This window comes from Harpegnathos saltator, unplaced genomic scaffold, assembly GCF_003227715.2.
Source record: "Harpegnathos saltator strain DR-91 unplaced genomic scaffold, Hsal_v8.6 scaffold10, whole genome shotgun sequence".
In the NCBI taxonomy this organism is placed as follows: domain Eukaryota; kingdom Metazoa; phylum Arthropoda; class Insecta; order Hymenoptera; family Formicidae; genus Harpegnathos; species Harpegnathos saltator.
Genome location: NW_020229873.1, coordinates 1,300,761 through 1,328,525, shown reverse-complemented (window position 1 = coordinate 1,328,525; position 27,765 = coordinate 1,300,761). Strand labels below are relative to the sequence as shown.

General features: G+C 45.9%; 3 protein-coding genes across 7 annotated transcripts; 2 read left to right on the top strand and 1 right to left on the bottom strand.

Moving 5' to 3' along the window:
• Window positions 1-898: 898 nt before the first annotated feature.
• LOC105190173 (ionotropic receptor 25a) lies at window positions 899-9,423 on the top strand. Of its 2 annotated transcripts, XM_025297599.1 has the most exons (5): window positions 899-3,396; window positions 4,731-5,085; window positions 5,717-6,255; window positions 7,979-8,308; window positions 8,519-9,423. In XM_025297599.1, exons 2-5 carry the CDS (start codon window positions 4,804-4,806, stop codon window positions 8,796-8,798), a joined length of 1,431 nt encoding a protein of 476 aa, XP_025153384.1. In that variant the 5' UTR covers window positions 899-3,396; window positions 4,731-4,803; the 3' UTR covers window positions 8,799-9,423. The 2 variants fall into 2 exon arrangements, with proteins under 2 accessions (XP_025153384.1, XP_011151040.2); XM_011152738.3 differs by lacking the exon at window positions 899-3,396 and having other exon boundaries at window positions 4,576-5,085.
• A 179-nt stretch (window positions 9,424-9,602) lies between these two features.
• Ir25a (ionotropic receptor 25a) lies at window positions 9,603-18,901 on the top strand. 2 transcript variants are annotated; one of them, XM_025297572.1, is made up of 6 exons: window positions 9,603-12,387; window positions 12,813-13,171; window positions 13,488-14,285; window positions 16,896-17,734; window positions 18,019-18,354; window positions 18,463-18,901. In XM_025297572.1, the coding sequence occupies exons 1-6, from the start codon at window positions 12,252-12,254 to the stop codon at window positions 18,806-18,808; spliced, it is 2,814 nt and encodes a 937-aa protein (XP_025153357.1). In that variant the 5' UTR covers window positions 9,603-12,251; the 3' UTR covers window positions 18,809-18,901. The 2 variants fall into 2 exon arrangements, with proteins under 2 accessions (XP_025153357.1, XP_025153353.1); XM_025297568.1 differs by having other exon boundaries at window positions 9,603-13,171.
• Window positions 18,902-19,184: 283 nt separating this feature from the next.
• On the bottom strand, window positions 19,185-25,429 carry LOC105190262 (uncharacterized). Of its 3 annotated transcripts, none has more exons than XM_025297574.1 (6): window positions 25,305-25,429; window positions 23,774-24,071; window positions 23,259-23,670; window positions 22,134-22,917; window positions 20,555-21,956; window positions 19,185-20,392 (listed from the first exon to the last, which is right to left on the bottom strand). In XM_025297574.1, the coding sequence occupies exons 3-6, from the start codon at window positions 23,595-23,597 to the stop codon at window positions 20,305-20,307; spliced, it is 2,613 nt and encodes an 870-aa protein (XP_025153359.1). In that variant the 5' UTR covers window positions 23,598-23,670; window positions 23,774-24,071; window positions 25,305-25,429; the 3' UTR covers window positions 19,185-20,304. The 3 variants fall into 3 exon arrangements, with proteins under 3 accessions (XP_025153359.1, XP_025153369.1, XP_025153376.1); XM_025297584.1 differs by lacking the exon at window positions 25,305-25,429 and adding an exon at window positions 24,615-24,873; XM_025297591.1 differs by lacking the exon at window positions 23,774-24,071 and having other exon boundaries at window positions 25,305-25,399.
• Between the last annotated feature and the right edge of the window lie 2,336 nt (window positions 25,430-27,765).

The following is a 27,765-nucleotide window of genomic DNA, read 5'->3' as shown; positions in this document are numbered from 1 at the left end:
CGTCCGCTTATTCGTTACAGGAACGACCAAGATTCGCGAGCGAGAGGAAGAGAGAGAGAGAGAGAGAGAGAGAGAGAGAGAGAGGCGCAAAATGTCGTGGAAATTATCACGATCATTCTCTGAATCTGGAATAAAAGCGCGAAAGATCGCGCGTCTCACGGACTTCATTTCGCCTTTGTACGAATCGCGGCTTTCATTTCTTATAATTGCGGTAAGCGTGAGCTTCTTAAATGCGCGGAAAATTGTCTGCAAGGCCATCGGGCTGTCGCGCTGTCGTTAAAAGCTCTCTTGCGAAGGTGCAATCGCACAAGGTGATTTCGTCACGCGACCGGGCCGTTCCACCCATGAGGATCATCCTTCATCCATTCAACGGAGGGAGACACGGGAGACGGGAGATATAATCGAAAAATGAAACATGATTTTCCCATGTGAATTATTCGATCGCGATATAAAGTAGCTCTCCCGCTCTAATGGAGAAGGGAAGCGCTGCGCAGCGACGCGTATAACGACATCCTCTTCTGATAATGGTCGAGCCACGAATTACCAGAGGGACAGAGAGAGAGAGAGAGAGAGAGAGAGAGAGAGAGAGAGAGAGAGAGAGAGAGAGAGAAAGAGAGAAAGAGAGAGAGGGAGAGCTTCCAGCTGAAATCGCGCGGATTATGAAGTGTCCGGAACTTCGAGTCGCGTCAATTGTGCCGCTGATATCGAATATTCCCGATATATTCGCAGGCTGCTCTTTATCGCATCGCTTATCAGAAATTTTCAGTCCTAAATCTGAATTAACTACCTCGCGTGAAAGGTTTCGATATTAAAGCACATGTACGACCTCGGTCCTCTCTCTCTCTCTCTCTCTCTCTCTCTCTCTCTCTCTCTCTCTCTCTCTCTCTCTCTCTCTCTCTCGCTCTCTCTCTCTCTCTCATTTTCGCCGGTTAGAACCGCGGGTTTATGGATATTCTCGCGTGTTATTGTCGCGCGCGATATTCTCGTTAACGTGCGTGCCCACGACGCGATGAGTTTCATATAATCATAAATACTATCCGCGAGCGAGCAAGCGCCGAGCTGATGATAGATGGCTGCCATCGTCGGGCGCTCGAGTGCGCTCTAAAATAAACGGCGCACCGTAAACCGTGCCGCGGTCGCCGATCGTCGCACACGAGAGAGACAGAGACAGAGACAGAGACAGAGACAGAGAGAGAGAGAGAGAGAGAGAGAGAGAGCGCACAGCTCGTCAATCAGAGACTCGAAGACTGAAACTCTCCGCAATTAACCACAGACGACCCGTGGTGATCCGCGAGTACACCACCCCGTCCTTCCTCCGCCTCCTCCTCCTCCTCCTCCTCCTCTTGCTCGTCCTTCGGCAGCAGGGTAGTGATTAAGAGATTCGCAATTCTCCGGTTTCGTTTAATTACACAGCGAATAAAATCGATTCCGATTCCGATTCCGCGTCAAATCAAAGGGCACCGGCGTAAAACTGCGTAACAAGTTGAATTGAATTGATTTGGCGTAGATTAACGAAACGCGGGCGTGAAGCAGACTGCAAAAGCGAATTAAATTACAGCTACTCTCGATAGAGGAGGCGGAATGGCTACCCCCCCTCTCCCGTATTGCACATTATAATGCACTCGCGTCGCAAGTTATGCTTATGAGTCGCAATTGAGGCGCTCCGGGCGCACCGTATGAAAATTAAATCGATGCGAGATAACCGCGCTCGCGAGTGGTCGGCCGAGGGCTGGCAGGCGAGGAAAAAGGATCGCCTTATTAATTCACGTACAGTCGGCTCAAAAAAGGACACACCGTTGAAAAAAGAGATCGCTTGTCGTTCCAATTGCCACGACACGTTGTTGCTCTAAATTGATAAGGGTTGAAGCCCGAGATCTCTCTCTCTCTCTCTCTCTCTCTCTGTCGCTTGCTAATTTTTTTTAATTCGCTGCACTCGCCTCGGTGCATACACACACACACACATACGCGCACGTGCACCGCACAGTAAGCACGGGGTGAAGGATTTAATTTTGCCGGATGAGGAACGCGAATTAGCCGGAGGTCGTTGCGAGACGCAGGACTTCGCGTACGTGGTGCTTGTTCGCCGCACAACGTACGTGATATCAAGCCGCGCTGAATTGGCCGGAATGACGGATATATAGCGTATGCGCGTCACGTGTATATACAACCGCCACCAGATATTAATGCAATTAGCCGCGATATCGCCCAGCCACGCAGCCTTTAGCGTCTACGTTGAATCAGATTTTTAACTTATACGCCTTCTTAACGATTCGCGCGCGCGCGCGCGCGCGTTATATCAGCATGAATTCGCAACCTTACGACCTAGAACCAGATTTTACCATACTTTCAGACAGTTTTTGTTTCTCGCGTACAACACTCGGCCCGCGACGACGACGAAGACAACGACGGCGACGCTTTTCGCGGCGCAGCGTACTCGTGACGCGCGACGATCGAAAGGAATCATTTAATAGCGCAAAAACGAAAGGATCGGGTAACGCGAGACTCGAGAACACGGGATCGGCAAACCGATCTGGAAATATCGAGCGAGTCGGCGTGCTTTGTTACGCTCGACGGTGATTTCGCGTTCGCTCCGGTATCGCAATTCGGCCTGCTTTGATACAGCGCGTGGCGGAGAAAATGTTCCCCGATCCGCCTGTCGAGATAGAGCCCGTTGCGGGACATACACGGAATGTATATGTTCCGGGAAACTATCAGCGGCGCGAAAGTTACCGCGAGCTGCGCCGATAGGAAAATCGCGAGTTCCGCGCTGATACGCGCCGGCCGCGTGCTGACGCGCGTCTGTAACAAGCGTCTCCGTGAAAACGTGTCGCGTAAAATTGCATGTTATGCGCGGGAAACATGCACGCGTCAGAAATGCCAAACGTGCAACGCTCGCGGCCCAATTCGCGCGGTGGGAGATAGGCGGTAAAGTAAAAACAAGAGAAAAAGGAGAGAGAGAAAGAAAGAGAGAGGGGAAAGCGCAAGACAACAAGAGCGGCTCGCGCGTGGCAGCGGCGGTCTATCTTGTTGGCCGTTATTGCTGGATATATCGAGGTACTTTGTAAAAAAAGAGAAAAAATAGCCGAAGAGGAAGAAGGGCGAAGGGGTACGATTGGTCAGGTGAGCACCGAGCCGGCGTCATCCCCGAGGCAACCAGTATGGAAACACACAGACGTGGAGCCGCGTCGCACAGTCACCCTCGTGAGGCGAAGAGAGGCCTTCTGGCACGTGCGAGTGAGTCTTCATTTTCCGCGTGTCCCGAAGCACGGGCTATTATCTCGAGAAACCGGCAACATTCGTGCCTGGAAAAGCCGACCGCCGAATCGGGGGACGGGGAGAGAGGGTGCGTTTTATTACGCTCGGTATTCCCTCTTTTTCCGCTTTTTACGCTGATAGGTGAGTACGTACGCCGGCTGATTAAAGTTTGCGACACTTGTCCCCGGTGAATCTTGTAACGTACCTTGTAGCCGATAAGAAAATAAATCTCTCTTGGGAACTGTTGGAAAAACTAATTCTCCTGCAGGATACGAAATGCGGTGCGGGAGTGGTCGAAGAAAAATGTTGTAAACTTTAATTAGCCGATTGTACCGCCTTGTCGATGGAAAAGAAAGGGCGCTTTATCTCGGTGAACTTCAAAACGTGTGCGGGGTACCAGATAAGAAAATTTATCTTCTGAGAATTTCTAAAGGATTAATCCCCCAGTTGGATTGCGTCGTAAAACTCGTCGAAAGAAAAGAAACGTAATCTTGCTTCCACTGACTTGCTTACACTGTGAGTTTCAAAACGGTTGCTGCACTTTCTTCGGATGCACTTTGGAAACCAGCTGATAATCCGATGAGAGAACTTGACACTTTCTGAAAAATTCCCAGAGGTTGACTTCTTTTATTGGACATCTGCCGCGATCCGAAGAAAACAAAATGCATCCAAAGATCAGTGTCCAATCCGTTTCGAAAATGCACGCAACGTGTAACTTTTGTTCCCCGCCGCGGTCGCGGCAGCGGCTGCAGCGATGCGCATTGTTGTAACAAGCAGCATATCGGTTCGCTCTGTTCGTAAATAATGACGAATAAATCACGCTAATACCTCGCGCAAGCGGCGCTCGAAAATCGGCTCGTTTATGCGCCGTGTGTATGCATATGTCCTATTATAAATTCCGCACTTTTGACACGTCGCGCGGCGCTTCTCTGCTACTGCGCACGCATTAATGCGGTCTGTTCGCTAGGCAATTTATTAAGGCGCACGACTCGATAAGCTCGTTGTCATCGATAATACGAAAATCCCCGGTAAAACCGACGTGCGGTGTGCGCTGGTCCATGCCATACATCCGTTGATTTCGCTCGAATATCCCGAAATGAAATCTGTTGCGCCGCTGAGAGAAAAATCGGCGGGTGTACGCAAGCGCTCGCGCGTTTCCCATGAAAAAATTTGTAAATAAAAAAAATATAAAAAAAACAAAGGGGAAATTTTCACGGTCGGATTATCCCTCGGCTTTTTTTCAGTCCGCTGTCATCTAACGAGTGAACTGGCTTTTTTCGGCAGTTGCAGTAATTAAATCGAGACGAAAAGAGAGATATATATATATATTAGATTATATATATTGACAATAGATATATATATATCGGCCGCCTACGTGCCAAACCGCGTCGCTGATCAACGACCGCTCGGAGCTTCTCCGCCCGTGTGAACTTCCAAGGACTAACCGAGAGACAGCCTCGGTCGTTCTTTCTCAGAATCTACCTCGCGCAAGTTCCTCGTACTCGCGAGCGTTTCTGGACGACAATTAGCGACTCGTCAACCCACGAGATGAATATTACCGCGAGACCGCGGTATCGCGTGGTAACGGCCGTCAGCTCGCCATTCGTCATGTACAACAGCAGCAGCGGCAGCTTCTACGGCTACTGTATCGATCTACTGGAGTCGATGAGCCGGATTTCCGGCTTCGACTACGATCTCGTAGAGTCCACAGATCAATTGTTCGGCCATGTAACAGAATCGGGCGAGTGGACCGGCATGATCGCGGATCTGCTGAACGACAGCGCGGACTTCGCCGTGGCAGCGCTTTGGATCACGCACCTTCGACGACAGGTACGTCGTTATCGCCAATGTAACGCTCATCAACATCGTGGAGCGACCGACGATTCCGTTCGATCGAGCGCGCGAACGCGACGGAGTTTCTTTGTTGCTCGCAATTTGAATTTCGACTTACCCCATGGAACCGACGGAGACCGGCAGTCTGACTTCGACGTGTCGGCGACTCACTCTGTCATTTCTCCTTCTTCTTCGTTTTCATTGCCCGCTCCTTCGTGAAATCCTTCGTGTCGCCGTCGCTCAGCAGCATCGCGTTTCTGAACTTCCTCGTTCGAATAGCTCGCCATCTGCATTGAAAAAAGACGGTTGCAGGGACCCATTGGGTCATCCAAAAAGTTCGCTTCGATTTTCGGCAGATGGCGCCAGGTGCTTGTACCGCGCGCTAATTTGATTTAACATTACAACCGAGTCGCACGATTTTCAATCTTGCGTGCATGTACGCAAGGTCGAGAATCGCAGAACGCCTAATAACCGAATATTAACGGCTGCTACTTAAGATTTCTCGTTAACGACTGTGATTTCCTAGCACCAGAAGTGAGAAGATGAAATTCGACGCAAAGATCGAACGGAATTTTGTGCTGATTCGACACTCAGCGTTTTCGTTTCTCCCCCTCCCCCCCCGCAACAGGTAGTAGACTATACCATACCGTTCTACAAGGACAACGGCTTCACGATCATGATGCGAAGGCGCGAACAGTTCAATGTGTTCCTCTGGTTCCTTACGATCCTCGACCTCCAGGTCTGGCTGCACTTCGCCATCACGTTCCTCGTCACGTCGATCTTGATACGGCTGTTTGAGCGTTTCTCGCCCTACAGCTACAGCAATATGGCTGAAAGTTACACCGACGAGCCGGATCAGCGGTTCGCAAGCTTACGGGAGTGCTTTTGGTTTTCCTTGACGGCGCTCACCCCCGAGGGGGCTAGTGCGATGCCCAAGAGCCTCTCCGGCAAAATGGCCGTTGCTGTCTGGTGGCTGCTCGTCTTCGTCATCGTGGCGGCCTACAACGCGAACCTTGCCGCGTATCGAACTCTGGATCGATTGGAGCGCCACATCGAGACGATCGACAATCTCAGGAGGCAATATCAGGTTGACTACTCGACCATTGTCGATTCGGCGACCTATAGGTACTTTGAAAGTCTGAAGGACAACGAGGAGCTTCTGTCCAGGTAAGCAAGACCATTGTTGATCCCTTTTTATCAAAGGACACGCGCGATAACTCGCGATAATGACGATCAGATCGATCTGCGCGAGCCGCGAATCAACAATAAGTTCGCGTTGACAATGAAGGGGGTAGAGGTTATGGAGTCCGGCAAATCGGCGTAAACACTGGCGAATATGTTTTCTCGAGTTTAAGAGGCGGCTGATCTCGGCTGAGGTCTTGACAAAATCGATATGTCCTGAGAGGAAAAGCAGAAAAGGAATAGTCGGGCGGGCGAGAGGGTGAGAGGAAGAGACGGCGGAAGGGAGGAGGACGCGTTGTTCGCCACTGTAGAATTTACAAACACAGCCGAGCCGATATTTTCCGCGGGTTTGAACAAAATCTGCCGACGGAGAATTACGAAGGTATCCCGATAACAGATGACAATGGCGATTGTTGAAAGCGGCACAATACAGCTGGCGCTCGATATTATTACAGTATCCTTTGATACATGTTACAGAGTAATACGCCACGAATATATTACCGAACTACACGGCTCGAGCGAACGAACGGCCGGAGGGACAGAGCGAGGGAGCAATCAAACAAACGGTTATTCGTTTGTGAAAATCAAAGAGGCTCGGCATTTTACGGCGTACGAATCTGATCCCCGCATCTGATTCCCGAGCCGAGCTGAAGAAGTAATAATAACGATGCGCACGTTAACGCTAAAACTGTCGAGACGATTCGCGCAATCTGTCTCTACCGAAGCGATTGAAATGTCAGATCTTTGCGCAAATACATTACACGAGTGTAGGAATATTTATTCGCTTCTTTCAGTGTCATTCAACGTCCATTAAAAGTGTAAAACGCACCGCTATATATAAAATCGAATGATTTTATAGGACATTACAAAGAGCAGTGACACACAGAGTTTGTTTTCTATCGCTGAACTGTCGAAACTTGAAAAAAAGCTAAAAATACAGACTTGATGAAAAACAAACCTAAGCCGCTTTGACAGTTCTAGCGTTAACCAATTCACCGGTATAACGAGATGTTCGACTGGTTGAGTTATTCCGCGATATGCGATTTAAATTGCCGTGAAATGGGATACAGAGGCGCAGACCGCTTTTCTGCTCTGACAAATTACCATGCGATATCCATCAAAGGCCTGCTCGAATTGCATTACGAGTCGACATCGTAACAATGCCGGCGAGTCGCGTAAAAAGCACTAATCGTTGCGTCAGCGAAATTAATTAATTATCCTGCGATCAAGCGAGTCGTGTACGTGCCCAATTACGAGCGCAATCTGGCGCCGATGTGTATCTCGGCGCTTCGTCGATTTCACGGCGAAGACTTCGCCGGGATATTCGCTAATATAATCCTGTGTTAGCTCTTTCATCGTTAAAGAAGATTACAGCCGTCCGACGTATTCGCGCGTCTTTGGGTGCGAGGGTGTGCAAAAGCGATTATAATGATTTGATGTAATTTATAAATGGCTTAAGAACAACGCCATATAAACGCGCAAACAGTGCTTTAAATGGTAATCTCTTGGATAGCTTTGAGATGCGGATTGCGACAGTGATCGTTTAATCCGTTAAACGATATCGTCTTTAAACGAAGTAAAAACGAATCATCGGGACGTGTTTCCAGCTTGGGATCTTGAGAATTTTTTCAGGAGAATTTTTTGCTGGGAAATGTTGGCCCAGCGCTTTGGGATCTTCTTTTGTTAACTGTTAAATGAATGTTTGCAGCCTGTGGCGACAAATGAGTCTGGACGAGAGCGTGTCGGATTGGGAGAGAAGCCAGCTCACCGTATGGGAGTATCCGGTCGATGATAAGTACACGAAGATTTACAACGCGATGAGAAAAACGGGCTTACTCGCCAATAAAGAAGAAGCCGTGAACAGCGTGCGACGGATTAATCGTACCCGCGAATTCGCCTACATCGGCGAGGCGACGCAGATCAGATACCTCGCGCTGACCAATTGCGATCTCAAGCAAGTGGGCGAGGAATTCGGCATGAGGCCGTTCGCGTTCGCCGTGAAAAAGGGCTCGCCGTTGAAGAGCAAGCTCGATGATTCGTATGTATCCTGAATTCGTGAGATTCTAATTTACTTCCAATCTGTCTCTGATTTATATCTCTCATGCGTAGAAAATCCAATCACACCGCGTAGCTCGCGTTTGAGATGAGCGCTTGGTGCGCTCAATACCTGTAATTGTATGTGGCGTACAAATGTCATTACGTCCATATCATTGTATCATTCACGCGCCCCGTGCTTTCTGCCGCATAGAATCACGCAGGTCGCGTTGCGGGGGATACCGTTGGAATTGGAGAAGAAATGGTGGGACGAGAATCCGGCGAGGGCGCAGTGTCCGACGAATGACGGAATTGACGCGGGATTCACGTTCAACGACACAAGAGCGATATTTCTGCTGATCCCCGTCGGGATCCTTCTGGCGAGCGTTACATTGTGTCTACAATACGGGTATACCATTCGAAAGAGACGCGACGAGAAAAAGCGACGAGCGTTTGTAAAAACGAGCGCGCGGCGAGAGTGCCGCGCAAAATAATGGGCTGCCGAGAGTAAACAATATATCGGGGCCGAGATTTCTCGCTCTCATGGGCGACGCGACGCTTTCGATTCAGCGTCGTTTTGCCAGCCAGCCAGCGAGTGAGCGAGAAAACTAATTCGAGTTCCCGAGCTCGTGAATTACAGTGTTGACACCGAAGCATACAAGCAATGTTTGACACCGATTTCACCGTTCTAACCGATCTCTTGTTAGAGATTCCGATTTTAAATAACGAAAATAATGATGTAATGATCTAGCATTTGATTGCGCGATCACATGCAATATCCGCGCCGTGTATTCCTGATACTTTTAGCCGGCTTGACAAAGTCAGATATTTTATTTATTACAAGACTCCGAGAATCGATTGTGCTCAAGTCGCACGTTTTGAGATTCTCAATTCCGTTCTCGTTCTTTAGCCACGAATGGCAGTCCGCGCCCGCGTATATCAAGGACATGCCGTGATTTTTTACTTGCTATCGCGCAATTGTGATTTACTGGACCGCGGAATATAGTTTTCGACTATTTCTGTCGAGCGGCCGATTTGCATATGGAGACGCTGATAACCGCTTTCGGTTGATGTGAGCTCGCGTGACGTTGTTTAAAAAAAAAAAAAAAAACTACAGCCGATATCTCGGGTAGTAACTTTCTGTCGTGATTATGTCACCCAAATCAAGCGTTATCGAGATGCTCGAGTAGCGCGCCGCTATGTTCTCCGGCGAATTTCGTCCACTCTGGAAGAAATTCGTCGGATCTGGCGATGGGTTGTCAGTGATCTCGTAATCACACGTGCGCGAAGTAGACAATGCAGTGCGTGTTAATAAATGAAATAGAGGAGGAAAAGAAAGAAGAAAAAACGAGAAAGAAAGGCCGTGTCAGTAAGTCGGAGTCGGTTCATGACAAAATAATCCTGCTTATGAATGTGCATAAACTGAATATCTGAGCGAAATGCACTCTAACGGATTATACATCTCCGTCACGACGACAGTTATATTAGCGGAAATGGAGTGCGGTGTCGTGTAACACTCGCGTCTCGTCCCGTCTCGATTTAGTCCTAAGCAAACAAAGAGGCCGAGCTTCCGGAACGAGAAGCGCTCTTGGCGCCACAAAATCTCCGCGTCTATGTAATCTCCGCGCGTATGTAAACCTTGCCGATTGAAAAACACGTCGACTCGACAGAATCAAAATAACAATCGCCGAATGGTCAAACTTGCGAGAGTCTGCTAGTCGAGATCTCGTCTGAAGGTCGCTTTTTTTACCGACGACAATTTCCCATGAAATTTTGAGCTGTCACGCTCCACGTGCTTTTCTTTCCTTTCGATCTGTACTCTTTTATTAGATCTGTAATCTTTTATCAGATGTCCCCGTGATGTCACGATCTGAAGAAGCATGTGTGTGTGTCGTGTGCGTATCGCACAGGAAACAATTATGTTTTTCCACCATTCGAGATATGCTCAGTAATAGAACCCTTCATGAAAGTTGCGCTGATTTCAGAAAAATACCGCGTCAATGTAACAGAAATAATCGATTGCACTGACCACAGCATGCAAGCTATGCGTAAATAGAGATCCTCGAACATTCGACGGCCCAGTGCGCACTCCACACACGGATACACACACACACACACACACACATAGAGGGAGAGAGAGAGAGAGAGAGAGAGAGAGAGAGAGAGAGAGAGAGAGAGAGAGAAAGTCACTCTTTCAAAGTATGCGAAATCGCTTCCAACCAGTTTGACTCGTGAGAATTCAATTTCTCGGCCCAATTCAACGATATTTATCTCGTCTCTGCAGGGCTTCGCGCGAACCGCAAATGAACGGCTCTGCGTTCGAGAACACAAGCAATTTACAACACACGTGAAATCCCCGCCTGCGATTTTTTACTCACCAGAGAATAATCATATTATTCTCTCGTCCATACACACGGTTGTAAAAAAATTCGGAGAGATTTTTTCCAGGGAAGTTAGGAGCGCTACAAGTTGTCATAATTGCGAGTTATTGCCGATTAGTTTGTCCACTAGCCGGTTATGACAGGAGCCAAAGTGACAATAAACATTGCTTCTTTATTATACGCTCTTATCTCATAGATGATAGTGTAATAAATATGTTCACTCTTTTTAATTCTTTATTGCACCGATGATGTTAAATATCTCATATATTGTCACTTCAACTCTTGTCAGCTCAAGAGAATAATTCGCATTTGATACGTTCTTAACTTCATCGGGAAAAAAAATGTCCATTTCTAACAACACTGATTAAAGCTTAATCTGCGTGCAAATGCTAATCAGACGAAGATTTAAACTCGGGCTAAGGTTTCAACCTACGTCAGTAGAAGCAGGTATAAAATGTTTCTGTAACCGAGTGTAGCGACAGTACAGAGCGACCTGTTTCCTTTTTCCCCACTTTATTTTTTTTATTTCTTTACGCATGCGCTACGTACGATTTTATTTCGCCTCGGAAATCTCGGTGTATATCTTTCTCGCGGTTATCGAAGTGCATAGAGATATTAAAAGCGTCGCCTCGGGCAAAATTCGCGGACGAAAATGGAATACGTTCGTCGACGTGGCGGAAGTTACGAGATCCCGGCGACGATTTCGCCGGTATTACTTCCACCGCGGTCATTATTACATCGCCTACGCGTTCTCGAACGTACCCCGGCGCGGTATACGCGAAAGTTCGTCCATCCGTCCGTCCGTCCGTCCGTCCGTCAGTCGCTCGGCCGCGTGTACATCGAGTCCTCCGAAAAGGAGGAGAGATGACACGCGTACCGGGTGTACGACGATTGATTAGGGTCATCCCCGCGGCAACCAATGGACAAACACAAATAAAACCGGCGGACACCCTGGAGCGAACCCGCGGAGCGTCCTCAGTAGACAGCTGACCGGTTTCTACGCGTAATATCCGCTTTGAGCTTTCGACGTGCAGAAGACGGCAACGAATCTCGAAAGACAGAAAGAGAGTGAAAGAGCGCGCGAGAGAGAGAGAGAGTGAAGGAGAAAAGGAGAGACCGAATCAGTTCGGGAGGGAAAAGCCGGCAGTCCGATGCCATAACGGCGACTACGTTTCCACCCTCGAGCCGTAACTGGACCGCGAAGGCCGCATTTCCACCCCGGCGTCCTACTTCTCTTGCACGCGCCGCTCGTTCGCTCGCTTGTTCACTCTCCAAGTCCGAAGCAACGATACCCAGCCCGATATAAACGCGCAATTACACCTAATCGCGCTGGAAATACTCCGGAAATACTCTTCCCGCAGGAAGCGACGAATTCTCACCTCACGCGGTGTCGCTTAGCGACGACGAGGAACGCTGATGAGTGATATCGCGCGGAGCCACTTGTAGCTGCGACTGTTGTTAGCCTTATTTAGCGTACCCTTGCAAGTCAAATTACTTTCGACGTTCTCCCCGTCGCTGGGCCAGCCTCCTCGCGTGTTCGTTTTCGATTCCGACGCATCAGCGATCATGGCATTCGGCGGTCGCGGTGTCGCCGGGATTTGTATTCTGCACGTTCTGTCAGCGACTTTTACGGCCCACGGGGCGGAGGAGGGCTTGTCGAGCGACAAGCAGAAACCGACGCAGTCGCGACCGGTGAATCTCTGTAGGTTTCACTTACTCGTCGGAATGGATGAATGGGGAGGGGGTGTGATGGCGAAGCCTCGCGCGGTCGTAAACATATTTCACGATTGATCACGCCGTAATGTATCGTTATCGACTGACGCGTTCGTTATCGCGTAAAGGGAGATCTCGCGATCTCCTTGGGACGGAGGTCGCGGTGAAGCCTCCGCCTGCTCGAGCGTTCAATTTTCCGACGAAATGTTCCAATCCGAAGATGTATTGTACTCAGCGCGCGCGTAATTGTCTGTTGCAGCGAGGCGTAGCTTTCTTCCTAGACTAGAGCGATTTTTTCGCGGCGTTTCAAGGCACCGTAGGATGTTATTACTTAAGATTAATCGTCCGACTCGACTTCACCTGATTTTTCTTTTTGCATGCCGCGTCGACGATACCTTTCTCCTCTGCGATTAGTTATAATTAATGACATGAAGAACGAGATCGCCAACGTGAGTGTGACCAACGCTCTGAAGACTCTGCGGGAAAAGTTTCCGGGTTACTTGGGCCAGATACGGACGGTGCAGATGAACGAGACCGATGTCGGCGAGATCATCAACGACATGTGTCAAGCTTGGAGCTCGGCCATCAGCCAGGGCGGCTCTACTGTTCCCGACTTGGTCTTGGATATGTCGATGTCCGGCATGAACGCTGAGATCTCTAGCTCGATCACCGCGGCTCTCGGACTGCCAACCTTGTCTGCTCAGTATGGGCAAGAGGACGACATTCAGTACTGGAGGAACCTGGACACCGACCAGAGAAACTATTTGATCCAGGTACTGTGATTGTTCATGCAAACATGAAAGATCTTCTGATGAAGGATGCGTTCGTTTTTCTTTTATCAAGCTTATAATATTAATATATATTTCACTATGTTATTAAAAATTGTAACTTATACTTTTGCTACATTCTCGTGTAACTTTGGAATTTAAATAGGCATCCAGCCTAACAGAAAATCCAGCAAGTTGTTAAAAAGAAGTGAAAATTCGCGCGGAAAGAACTCGTGAGGTTTCTTCTTGATCGATGATCAATTCAGTCGCAGTTTTCCAAACATCTCTTAGAAGATCTCTTGTCACTCCATGACTGTTTCAGGTGATGCCGCCGGCCGACCTGGTGCCAGAGGCGATCCGGCAGCTGGCGATCCTCCTGAACATCACCAACGCCGCCATCCTGTTCGACAAGAACTTTGTGATGAATCACAAATACAAGAGCCTGCTGCTGAACGTACCCACGAGACATGTCATTAACGAAATGGAAACCACGACGGACGGGGTGCGGCTGCAACTGTCGGGGCTGCGGGACCTCGATGTGGTGAATTATTTTCTGCTGGGCACCAGCGACTCCGTCAACATTGTGTTGGACAGCGGAGAGTCGTTGAGCTTCACCGGCAACAAGTACGGCTGGTTCGTCCTCACTTTGGACGATGAGATGTGGCCGAGCTGTTTGTGCGAGAACATCACGGTACTGTTCATGAAGCCGCAGCCGCCGGCAGCCGCGGACGACAAGAATCAGGCGGAATTCGCGGCGAGGGCGGGTCTTCCGAAGCCGCTCATCACCTCCGGCTTTTACTACGACCTCACTCTGCTGGGCGTCAGGGCGATGAAGTTGGCCCTGGACGACGGTGAGTGGCCGCTGGAGCCGCGTCATATCGATTGCGACAACTACAACGGCACGAACCGACCCACGAGAGGATTGGACCTGTTCGCCAAGCTCACGGCGATCTCGAAGGACATGACACCGACGTACGCCGGCATCAATTGGGGTACGAAAAACGGCGAGCACTACGCGTCATTCACCATGGACATGTACATGGTGAACATCGAGCGCGAGAAGATCACGTTGAAGGTGGAGAGCGGGGTCTGGCAGTCGGGCATCGAGTCGACCTTGCAGGCAAGTCGAAATGCTACAGAGTGTGCAGAGTTTCAATGTCCAAGCACAGCATCAGTTAGACGCAGACCATATTCCCGTGTACTTGAGGACATGCATTCTCGTATCCTTCGTGGTTTGCTCGTTATCTCAACGCGGCATATCTTCCGGACGCTCCGAATTTTATTTTACAATCTTGCAATGATAACTTTCTCCCGCAACCAGAGTCAAAAACCAGAGTCAAAAAAAGATGCCTCGCGCGGCCTTGTCGATTTTTCTTTCAATTCTCAAGTGGTATATCCGGGGATTATTGATCATACCTGACGGTCGTGGCTGACCGAGCGGCACTTATGCGATCGATTGCTCATATTTTCTTCTCTCTTTTTTTTTTTCGTCTATATCGTACGTACCGGCCTTCTTTATGAATAGATTCTGAAATATAATTCAGAAAGGCAAAGAAGTGGATCGATCGTCGCCGTTATATTGAATTGAAATCACGTTGAGATCTCGTCGGGGCGCTTATTTGCGCGTTCATTAAATATTTGTTCGCTCACGAAGGACGTTATATCGCGGTGGCATAATAACGAAGACTTTGCGAATGATGAAAAGTGCAGTGGCTGAAAGTTAATTTAAAACTAAATTTGCATGGCCCGTGCATTTGATGCATTCCGCCCAAAGAATTTGCGTCTTAATGAAAGAACGCAAATGTGCATAAAAGGGAGGGGGATTGTGATACAAAACAATTGTCATTATCACACAGATTATGAAATAAGGCGAAAGAAACAACAGTAGTAATTTTAGATATAAATCCCACTTTTGTCTCCTTTTATCTCTTCTTAGCTATTTCCGCTCTATTTTCGTTTGTGCTTAGTCATTATCTTTGTCCATCCTGATAATTATCCTTATCATAATTATTGCCACAATCTTCCCCATTCCCTTCATGATTCTTCTCTATATCCTCTTTCCTCCCTTCATTATTCTCATTGACATTTTATCATTGACATTTTTACCATCAATCTCGTTATTTTTGTTATAACTACATCATCTTCGTCCTCGTCCCCATTTTTATTCTCATCATCATCATCAGTCTCCTCTTCATCTTTATCTCTTTTTATCTGTTCATCTTCATTTTGTTTATTGCCTTCTTCATTCTTCCTGGTCTGTTGTATCAGTTGTATAGTTTTTATCATTATCTTCTTGCTGTTGCTCCCCTACAACATCATCTTCGATTTCCCGTTGACAACATTGAATTTGTTCATATTTTCACCTTTCAGTTCCTTTCTACTTCCGTTATGAATTGTATATTCATCATTCTGTTCTATTTCTTGTGTATTGGAAGTTCTGCTCTCTTCCTCGTTATTTATTGCTATTGTATTCTGCTTGTCAGTAAATTATTTATTTTTTATTTGATACTGAGCAGCGATCGTTTCCTCTCCTTCAATAACTGCTTCTTCTTCTTCTTCGTCCTTGTTTATGACAGAATCTTCGCCTCTAAACGGAGTACTGTCATAACAATCGTCATCGAAGATAAGTTTACGCCTAACCGCAAATCGTACAGGGTCCGTTTGGACGCTCTTGTCGCACTGGCGTACCCTGAATTTTGGAGTCAGATTGGAAGATAACATTGACACGATAGGGCTGGCCGTATTGTTCTCGCGATACTCCATGTATGGGCTTTCTCCGCCAGGAAGGTACTACACGTTACCTGATTCAGATCTGCGGTAGGCAATTTGTTCTACAGCGCAGTATTAACGGGGAACATTGTTCCATCTGCCCAGTAACCATCGTCCTTTATCGAACGAAAATGTGTATGAGCGAAAGTCAATATAAATCCTCGTCTCTGGTTCTGAAAGGTTACTTAACTTCAGAATCGAAGGGGATTCTATGGTGGCGATTTCCATGAGGAAGTTTGCAGAATACCACCGAAATATCGGTTGCCATTTTCGAAAACACAAAAGAAGTAGGAGTACCTTTACAGCCCTGCTACTTTTCTTATATGTTTCGTAAAACCTGTGTTCCAGATAGCTTCAACATCCTCGTTGAATTTTGCCTGTTGTTGTAACTGCCCAGCTGTAGTCGTTCAATTTTTAACCGCGATTGATCCTTCTCTCTTTGTCATTCCATTATCGACAAGCCTGTAGGCTATAATCTAGTTGTTCGGAAATTGAATGTTACTCACGATGCACGCATCACTATTTTTCTTCGCATGCTTCACTTTTATTGTCAAGCCGGCGTCAAGTAATCGTTTTCATCAGCGAGTCATTAAGTGCTACGAAGGGAAATACAATAATTCCTCGGACTCGTGCTCCTCTTTCGTTATCTCCGCTCGCATCACCCTCGCTCACCCACTCTTTCTAACAATGCTCGCTAATCTGTCCTGGAAAAAGTTCAAGGTGGCGATGGATGGTCGCATATACTTTTGTTTGCTCACTATGTCGCACGAGAGTGTCACGAGAGAGCGGCGCTCTCGGCCACTTGCGCATTTAGTTTCGCTCGCTTCTTGTACCCTTCCGCACCTGCAACGACGGCTCGATAGTCCGCCTTCTACTCTACGTGAGCATCAATTGTTATCGTCAATTAACCACCATTCACCGCCGTTCACCACCCACGAGAGCGAATTTGCATTACGCGAAGGTCACCAACGAAGAGGTCATGAACAACACCGCGGTGACGAGCTACCGAGTGGTCAGCGTGCAACACCCACCCTTCGTCATGTACGACAACAAGACCAATAAGTGGTACGGCTTCTGCATCGACCTGCTGAACGCGATCCGCGAGACCGTGCCGTTTGAGTACGAGATACGCGAGGTTGAGGACCAGAATTACGGGACGCTCAGTGAGAATGGCAGCTGGAACGGCATGATCCGCGAGCTGATAGAGAAGCGCTCCGACATCGCCCTCGGCTCGCTCTGGGTCATGGCGGAGCGGGAGAAGGTCGTGGATTTCACTGTGCCGTACTACGACCTGGTCGGCCTGACGATCATGATGCTGAAGACGAAGACGTCGACGTCGCTCTTCAAGTTCCTCACCGTGCTGGAGAACGAGGTCTGGCTGTGCATATTGGCGGCGTACTTCTTCACCAGCTTCCTCATGTGGATGTTCGACCGTTGGTCGCCGTACAGCTACCAGAACAACCGCGAGAAGTACAAGGACGACGAGGAGAAGAGGGAGTTCAACTTGCGTGAGTGCTTCTGGTTCTGCATGACCTCGCTGACGCCGCAGGGCGGCGGCGAAGCGCCGAAGAATCTGTCGGGAAGATTGGTGGCGGCCACGTGGTGGCTCTTCGGCTTCATCATCATCGCGTCTTACACGGCCAACTTGGCCGCGTTCCTCACCGTGTCCAGACTGGAGATACCGATTGAGACTCTGGAGGATCTCAGCAAGCAATACAAGATACAGTACGCTCCTACGCTCAATTCGCCGGCGTTCACCTATTTCCGGAGGATGGCGGACATCGAGGCGCGATTTTACGAGTGAGTCATTACAATTTCAAGTAGAGTGCTCTAATATATCGGAGTGGCGCCTTCCGGGAGACAGATCGATGCTGATGGGATTGTTATCCTTATCTGTATCTGTAACTATCTGATTTAAACTAGTAAAAATGTACGTGGCTGACAAAGATAGATAGTCGAAATTTCTCTGCCTATTTATCTCCGTCAAGGAGACGCTTCAATATATCATAGAGCCGATTTGAACATCTTGACGCAATGTAAAAGAGATTTCTTCATGAATCGGACGTACGCTTTATCACATGCAGAATTTGGAAAGACATGAGCCTGAACGATAGCCTGTCCGACGTGGAGAGAGCGAAATTGGCCGTGTGGGATTATCCGGTTAGCGATAAGTACACAAAGATGTTCCAAGCGATGAAGGAGGCCGGATTTCCGGCCGATATGAATGAGGCGCTCAAGCGAATTCGACGTCAAGGCTCGTACGCGAACAACGAGTTCGCCTATATTGGCGATGCGTCAACCATCAAGTACCTCGCCATGACGAATTGCGATCTGGCCCAAGTGGGGGAGGAATTTTCGAGGAAGCCGTACGCTATCGCCGTTCAGCAGGGCTCGCCGCTCAAAGATCAATTTAACAACGCGTATGTATATAATGAAAACGCTCGTGTAGTCTCGCAAGCTTGCGCAAGATTGATGTTCCCTCACACGATAAAATAGATCAGATTATCATTAAAAACTGTTCTTCGCAGGATTCTCATACTATTGAACAAGAGGAGACTGGAGAAGTTGAAGGACAAGTGGTGGAAGTACAATCCCGCGAGGAAGAACTGCGACTTGGAGAACGATCAGAGCGACGGTATCAGTATTCATAACATCGGCGGTGTGTTCCTCGTGATCTTCGTGGGCATCGTCTTCGCCTGCCTCACGTTGGCAATCGAATACTGGTATTACCGACATCGAGCGAAAGTCAGTGAATTGCACAAAGACGCCTCGCCCAGGACGAAAATCATGAAGACAATAAAGCCGATCAGGCTCAATCTGCAGCCTGCCCCGACGCACGGTGTGCAACCTTCACAGTTTAGATCGCGATTCTAGAACATTTGGACGTTCGAGGACTTTGCTTGTGGAAACACGGAGAAAGAAATTGTAGAAATCATCGCACAAAGAAATTAAATCTTTTCAGATATACCGGTTTTCTTCTTTTACTGATTTCTTTTCTCTTTGATTTTTGTTTTAAACGTGTCAGCTAACGCGACGATGAGAAGCGAACATTGTGCGGAGCATCGTGAAGTTTCGATAAATCAAACCCAAAATGTTTTTTTATACCGAGAGTCACGCATCGTACATATGTTTTTACAATTGGGTTACTTTACTATGAAAAATGTAAATGTTTCACGCAAACAGGAGAGAAGTAATATGAAAAACATCAAGTACAAGGAGGGAGGTATTGGAAAGATACAATTTACACATGTACAATCTTCACATTTGCAGTGCCTTTATTGGATTTTTTTCGTACAATCCGCACAATCCACCAGACACGTTTCCGACGCATTATTCTCCAAAAGAATAGCCATTCGTAAATGGCATCTTTCGACGCATTAACATTTTCTTTTTTATTTATTTTTTTTTTTAGTTTTGAACGTACGCTTGGCATCTGCAACCTAGTAACACTTCTCGCATACCCGCACACGGGGTAAGCATGTCTTCAAATTACATGTTTTTTTTTCTTTTATACATACGTTCTCAATTATCCTGTCTCGGGGGAGTACAGGAAAAGCATCGGATACAGGGAGATTTGGAGTATTGGGAGAGGGGAAGAGGATAGTCAAGGTGATTATTTATAAATAAATATATATATATATATATGTATATATATATATATATATACACATTCATAAATAATCTTCTAGGGAGTTAAATTATAATTAGAAAAATACAATTAAGATAATCCATTATTAATTAAGAAAAACGACAAGAAAAGAAAAACAGCGCACGAATGAAATATCAGAGTTGCAATCCGTACAGCATTCCAAATAAGTACTCAAAACTGTCTGTAATTCCTAACTTTCGCGCGTTCGTTTTTCTTATTTAATTTCGACCCGCAAAACGTCCAATACTGTAGGCGGCACGTCGGACGAGAAACGAAATTGCTCCCTACGATTTTCTCTACAAAAATCAGCGCACTAAGTTTTGTCAGAAATCACATAAAAGTAATCAACAATCTACAACTGAAATCACGTGGGCTACGTTCTTCAACGTTTTCTCAACGTGAAACGCTGTATAAGGTGTACACTTCTTTTTTTTCCTTTTTTTTCGATATTTCGTTTCTTTCCTCCTTACTCATCAAAGGATTAATGTTCATTTATCTAAATGAATATTGAATAGTCACGCGTCTCGCTTTACTTCGATATCGCGTGTTGCTTATTACGAGTGACGATGGGGTTTATTCGTGTCTTCTTGGTTACATGCATAACAAATTCCACATGCCAAGAGGACCCCCACTCACGCTCCTATCGTTTGTATCTTCGTTTTGCAATAAAAACAAGTATAGCTAAACTTCAAATCTTCAGTCACGTAGTTTATTTCCCAGCTTACATTATTCGTTCCGGCATCGTCACAAATATGTCAGTGCCAATCTTCTTCAAAATCTTTTCCCTCACCTTGTTCATACAGTTTTTCCTATCGGAATAAAAATACGTACACTAAGTGGAGAGAATCACCAAAGGCGCAAAATTAAATTTCTTGTACAGTCTATAAGACGTGACATTGCAATTTCCACGCGAGTAACATTTAAAATGTACATGCACTTTAAAATGTACATAACTTTACAATATTTCTTACCATTCTCTATCATCCGCCAGATTAATCTTGACTGCTGCCCGGTTCATTCTATCCAAAATATACTTTCGTCTTTCTTCTTCATTACAAAACACAACTTTAGTGTCATCATCACTTTCCTCCTCATCCTCGTCCTCATACTCGTCTTCTTGTTCTTTTCCGTTCCCTTCATGACGTTTTTCTTCATTCTCTTTTTTCTCTTCCTCATTCTCGTTCTCATTATCATTATCATCATCATCATCATCATCGTCGTCGTCATCATCATCATCATCATCATTCTCATCATCATCATCCTCATTATCATTCTCATCGCCATCATCCTCATTATCATTGTCGTAATTATCGTCATCATCTTCATTTCGATCATCATCTTCGTCCTCATCTTCATTTTCATTCTCATCTTCGTCTTCATCGGCCTCCTCTTTATCTTCATCTCTTTTTACCTGTTCATTTTCATTTTGTTTATTGCCTTTCTCATTATCCTGGTCTATTGTTACAGTTGTGTAGTTTGTATCATTATTCTCCTCCTGCCCCTGCTCCCCTTCCACTTCATCCTCGTCCTCCTCACAATCACAACCATCCCCATTTTCATCAAGATCTTCAGTTTCGCCTATTTTCCTATTTTCACCTTCCAGTTCTTTTCTATTTCCGTTATAAGCTGTATATTCATCGTTCCGTTCTATTTCTTGTGTATTGGAAGTTTTGCTCTCTTCCTCGTTATTTATTGCTATTGTGTTCTGCTTGTCAGTAAATTGTTTATTTTTTACTTGGTACTGAGCAGTGATCGTTTCCTCTCCTTCAATAACTGCTTCTTCTTCTTCTTCTTCGTCCTTGTTTATGACAGAATCTTCGCCTCTAAACGGAGTACTGTCATAACAATCGTCATCGAAGATAAGTTTACGCCTAACCGCAAATCGTACAGGGTCCGTTTGGACGCTCTTGTCGCACTGGCGTACCCTGAATTTTGGAGTTAAGTTGGAAGATAACATTGACACGATAGGGCTGGCCGTGTCGTTCTCGCGATACTCCATATATGGGCTTTCTCCGCCAGGAAGGTACCATACGTTACCTGATTCAGATCTGCGGTAGGCAACCTGTTCTACAGCAGTATTAACGGGGAACGTTGTTCCATCTGCCCAGTAACCATCGTCCTTTATCGGACGAAAATGTGTACGAGCGGAAGTCAATAAATCCTCGTCTGGTTCTGGAAGGTTACTTAATTTCAGAATCGAAGGGGATTCTATGTGACTTCCATGAGGAAGTTTGCAGGATGCCACCGGAAGGGAACCAACCGCTTGTATGTTCCGTGTCAAATATACCCAGTTGTCTTCGGTTCCTTTTCTGCGCCAAAGGTCATTGCTAATCAGGTCCGGCCAATTTCTTGCATTTTTTGTGGTATTATATCCTGCAACAAGCGACTTATATTAGAAATATATTAGAAATGGAAAGAAAGAAAGAAAGAAAGAATAAGTGAAGGCAGGATATCTGTTTGTAAAAATGAGAAAGGAAAGAAAAAGACCAAATTAACGAAAAAACCAACAAAATTAAAAAATCTTTTTGTATTATGAAGTAATATTCTAACCTGCATTATATTTGAAGCTATTCTCCGCTTGGTCTTGGACATTGATTAGCTCACTGTTCTGCACGTCATTGTCGGGCGCATCAAGACGAGATCCAGGGTATAATGAGTCTATATCAATGGTTTTCCCATTCTTTGAGCTAGATGAATATACACTCAAGGGAGAACCATCAGGTATAGTAAATACCGGTTGCGAGTTTGGAAATATAGCAGGAGCAGGAGGGATTATCCTGTCCTGCAGGAGCTTACAGTCCTGCTGTTCCTCTTGTATATTTTGCAAACCTGCATTCCAGATAGCCTCAACATCCTCATTGAATTTTGCCTGCAATCGAGCTAACTGTAGTCGTTCAATTTCCAATTGTAATCGGTCCTTTTCTCTTTGCCGTTCCATTGATTCAACAAACCCAAAGCTGTTTTTACTATCCAGCTGTTGGGAGTCGATGCTATTCACAATAGATACGTTATTATTTCTATTGTATGCTTCGTTATTTTTGTTGTACGAATTAATTCTGTTGTTTGTGTTGTTACAATATGTAGTGCCAATGTTCTTTTCCGTCCACCGAGAAATCTCTTCTATCAATACAGGTTGCAATGAGACTGTGAATTCTTCTTGAGTTTCATAAGCGCTATCAGCAAGCATGGATGCTTCTATATTCGTTGCAGGTGCGTGAAATTCTTCGTTGGGCACTTTAAATTCCTCTTCCATAAGGTTTGCGTCCCTACCATCCACTTTATCTAGCCTCGTCATCACTTCGTCAACCAGCATCATTATTCTTGATAAGTTTGCCTGGATACACAGAGATGATGGTGTTTTGAATTAAAATTAAATTATCCCCTTTCTTGTAGTTTCCTCCAATTTAGAACTAAGAATGCGTATTTACATTTACGAAAAGACGGATAATGTCACACTAAGCAAAAAGAATCAATTTATCACAGTCTCATTCATTCATTATAGTCTGTAACTTTATTTGCATTTGGCACAATATTTTTCTCATTGCTATCAACTGCGTCAACAAATAGAGTAAAATATTAGGAGTAAAATATTGTAACTGCTGGAATTTACATTTGCAGCGCAGAAGATTATATTATAGTCTAGAGATTCTAGTTACATGTCGCACTGAAACTTACATCGAAACAGCTAGCACCTATCAGACATCCCAGGGCAATAGCTCGTCGTTCAGCTCGCATCCAGTTACCAAGTGTCTCCAGCTCTTCTAGGGATGAGGCAAATAGGTGTTGTCCTGTGTATGTGTCTACTCCGACGATCCCTTGTACGGTACTTAGGGCCGAGATGGGGTAGCGCAATAGAGAGATTAAAAACTCCAGGTATCTGGATACGTTTACTCCCAGTATACACAGCTCTACATAAAGCCACATGCGCAACTCATCCTCGGCCCTTAAGTTGAAGAATTCACGCCCTAGAGGGGACGTAGCTATCCCAACCAGATGTTCTCTCGGGCTCCTCATTCCCTCTTACAGAATATTCCCCTAGACCCAGAAACTCTAACAAACTCCACTACCCCTCGGGTGATCATCTCTCCTATAAAATTACAAATAACATTATCATTTTAAGAACTTATACGAACACTGTAAGGGTCCGATAAAAGGGACAAGATTATTTAAAGAAAATTGTACGGACTCACCTATATACAGTAAGGTATTACAGTATTTTATTATTGTCCTTTAATGTTTCAATTTAACTGAATCCACCACCATAACGCTCGGGCTCGTCAAGTATTTCTTTTCAATTCTTATTTGAAATTCTTTTTTTGGCGTTAAGTTACTTAATTGCCCGGGAACGGTATTAATGTTTCTTAGAGTTTCAGTTACGTTGTTTAAAAATTATTTAATTCTTGTATATAGGTGGTGGATGTATTATTAGAGTGAGGCTGGCAGGTCTTAGTGAAGGATAACAAGTATAGTTTCCTTCCCATTTTGACACTGTAAGTTAATAAGAAACATCTTAAATAAACATTCTGGTAGAGAAAAAGCCTCACTGGTTTGCAATTGATGTCTTTTCTGACATTACATAAAATTCAAAGGTATGATTCAAAATATGAACGATAACAGTAAAGGACTCATCATGTGTTCCTCATATATCCTAACTCCCTTCTACAAATAAAACTTTCCGGAAGGCAATACAATTCCATAGTTTTTGAAAGCCCATTGCGTTTGCCATCAAGCTAGAACTATAGAGACAGTTTCTGCGGGTTCTTCTAAGCTCTCACTAGTACACTTTTATATTAGACTTTTATCAGCGTTACCACGTATGTTCTCAACTATCCAAAATAATCACTCCATCGCAATGTTAGCGTTACGTATATACTTCACACATCACATCCACGAACCTGACATCTCACTGAAGCAAACGCAAGGGCTGTCAATAAAAGCGCGAAGGTCGTTAACGATTGTTTTGACAATAGCCCAAAATGTACAGGACAATAGAATGTATCGCGACATGCAAACGAGGCACGACAAACGTACCTAGACCCGGTAGCAGCCGGAGTCAAACGTAATGCACAATGTGCGTGCAAACATTGTGGCGCACATTGTGGCGGTACGCGCGCCTGAGACCATTGTGATCGCTGTCAAAGAGACGTCGTTATCTATAGATACGCGAGAACGCATGCGACCAACGTCGCTGTTTTCGCATTATCTCCTTCGGCGAAAAATACTGCGACGCAGCGCACGGCCGAGAAACTGACAACGCGACGTAACGTAACGTGACACGCGAGAATAGCGAGACGATCGCCAAGAATTATCTTTCCTTCTCTCTCTCTTTTTCTCTATCTCCATCTCCATCTCTCTCTTTCTCTCTCTCTCTCTCTCTCTCTCTCTCTCTCTCTATCTATCTCTCCTTCAGGCGTGTGTACAGTGGCACGCGGTGTCCGTGACGCGTGCCTCGCGCGATTCTCAGCGGTTATTGGCGAGTGGCGAGCACGAGAGAGCATCTCCCGATCGGGCAATGCAAATAACCTTGCCGATTGCGCTATATAATGTTTCGCCTGAGTCATAGCTCTGCCCGGAACGAAAGCCCCGTGTATGACGTTACGAAACGCGCGAACCGCGACGTTCGTTGGCGCGAGCGAGATTCGCGACGAGACGCGCGCGAGAGGCTGCCCGTGCGCGAATGTCGTGCCGAAATGACGATGAATTCGGGTTCTTTCGACGTACCTGCATGCCTCGAGAGATGATTCTCACCCCGGCCTCTTCTACACACCCCTCTTAGTGAAAAACATGGCGAGCTACTAATACTGAAACTTCCAAACTTCCACTTCCCATCTCAGCCGTGGAGTCACAGCGTCGACACAGTGATGCGTTCGTGTTCTTCTTGTCGCATGTGCTGCTCTCTCTCGTCGATCGCGCGCAGTGAACACTCGCGAGGCGAACGCGACGCGAGAATATCTCGCGCACTGCAGTGGATGCAACTGGGCTGGGCGAATCAGCCGCGGCTTCCAGCTAATTCGCTTTAAACGAGCTTCGTCAGATGCACTCGCGCGTTTCGGAAAATAATTCGCACTCTCTTTACGCGATCCTCCCGACGGAAAATACCGCAACTTGATGATCAAACAAATAATATCTTGCTAACAAAATAATGTCTCGAATGAGGCACTTCGATCGCGCATCGCACTGAATATAACTAGATAGCCGCAATGTTCCTAGGTCGTCCCCGCGCCCGAAAAGTTCAAACGCACTTCGAAATGTTTACTTGCCAATTTAACTGTAAAAACCAATACGGCTTAAATTGCATTTAGATGCGATATGACACATTGCCGTCCTTTCTACAACAGTGAGAATCGCGACGATATGAGCGTTGTTATGTTCGAGAAACACTCGTCGACGAAGCTTCGTATTCGCACTAGGTGCAATAGGACGAACTCAGATTTTAGTCTACTTTGAGGAATCAGCTTGTTAAAGACGTTTCTCGAGAAGACTGAAGAGTAAACGACTGCAAAATTAAGCTAAGGACTTTAACTTATAAAGATCTTTCTGACAACGCATTTGGTTAGTACAGCTTCGGCCAGACGGAGTGTCGTTGCCATCTTGAGATAACGTGTAGCCAATGAGAAGGCTCCGTTCCTTGGGAAATGGAAGTTGATTCTTGCCAATACTCTCGCCTATACTTTTCATCCAACCAACAGAAGGAAGGAAGGGAGGAAGGGACACATTGTTCGACTCACACGTATTTGCTTTGTTGTGTGCATTTAAAGGTTAGTGATTTATGGATATGTCTCTTTTATTTCCTCAGGACTTTCTTAAAAGTCATAAATCTCCCGGGTTGATGGTTGAAAGATACTCGAATAATAATTCTCAATACTACACATTTCGTCGTCTCTTTTCGTTTATTATTTAACAGGCTATTAATAATGAACAATTTATGACTGCGTGGAGCCGTTTGTCGTTTTCGTGCCTGTTTGGCGCACAAAAACCGAGAGAGAATCTTTTACTCCTCTCACGATGAAATAATTCGACTAACTTCCATGTGAATATCGCAAGTTTTACTTGCGAATGTAACAGATGTTTCGAGAGTTCGAATCGGCAAAAACATCGATCAATCGTCGCCGGCAGGCGACATTCTTGCACGCGGCGTTTAATCTGAAAATACCGAAAGCAGACTCGAGTTGATTTATAATGTGATATCGTTGTTACGTTCCATATTTAGATGCTTCTCGATCTTAACATTCTGAAGTAAGAGGACCAATAAGACAAACCCGGTATGGGCTAGGTCGGGTGAAGAACAAAATGTCTTTACTGTATAAAATACAGAGAACGTTTCGCGAGCTGCAAATGCGTGCGATCTCTTTCGTACATTTTGCATTAGACATTCGAGATTTATTTATTTTATTTATTTATTTATGAGACGAATTTTCAATTACCAACAAACGTTCCTTCATATTCGGCGCACTAGGTGTCACAAGTGTCTTCACGGCTGAAATTGCGCACATTCTAGACTGGTGCAGCTTTCATCTTGATAACGCCTAACGACGCTACTTTACATTATTCCATCTGTTTGCTTTATTTGCACTTTTGACACTTTTTTATATCTCACGCCGGTTGCATACTCTCTTTAAAAAGAAGAGCTCTCATTGGATATCGCGTTTGATGCGCAACGGGCGTTACATGCAAAAGTGTCAAAAGTGCAAGTAACGCGATATAAATCTCCAGTTTTTCGCGAACTTTCCCGCCTTGGTATTCTTAGCTCGAAATTTCTAGACGTTCCGCGTCCGTTACGATGTAATCGCATCTTGAGATTGAAAAATCGCGATAGCCGGCGGATTTCGCGTTGCCTGAGAGAATCCTCGCAACGTGAAACATCCTGAATGTCGAATTTAAAAGCTGCAATGTCGCGAGGTTATTCCTCGCGTAGGTTACACAGGTAATATAGCTATATCACTGCGTTGGTTCTGAGATACAAAATGGACGATTTGGGCGGAAGGGAAAAGGAAGGGAAGATGGAGTGAAAGCTCTCGAATGAAATTCGGTAAGGCAACTTATTTCTTTGTAATTTCAGGCTCGACAGATGATGACAAAGACGAATTCGAATGTCCTGCGACGCTGAAGGTGCATTTAAGACGAACAATAGAGGATCGTTTATGAAGGTAAATCGAAAGTCCACCGGCCATTCGGAAATGCA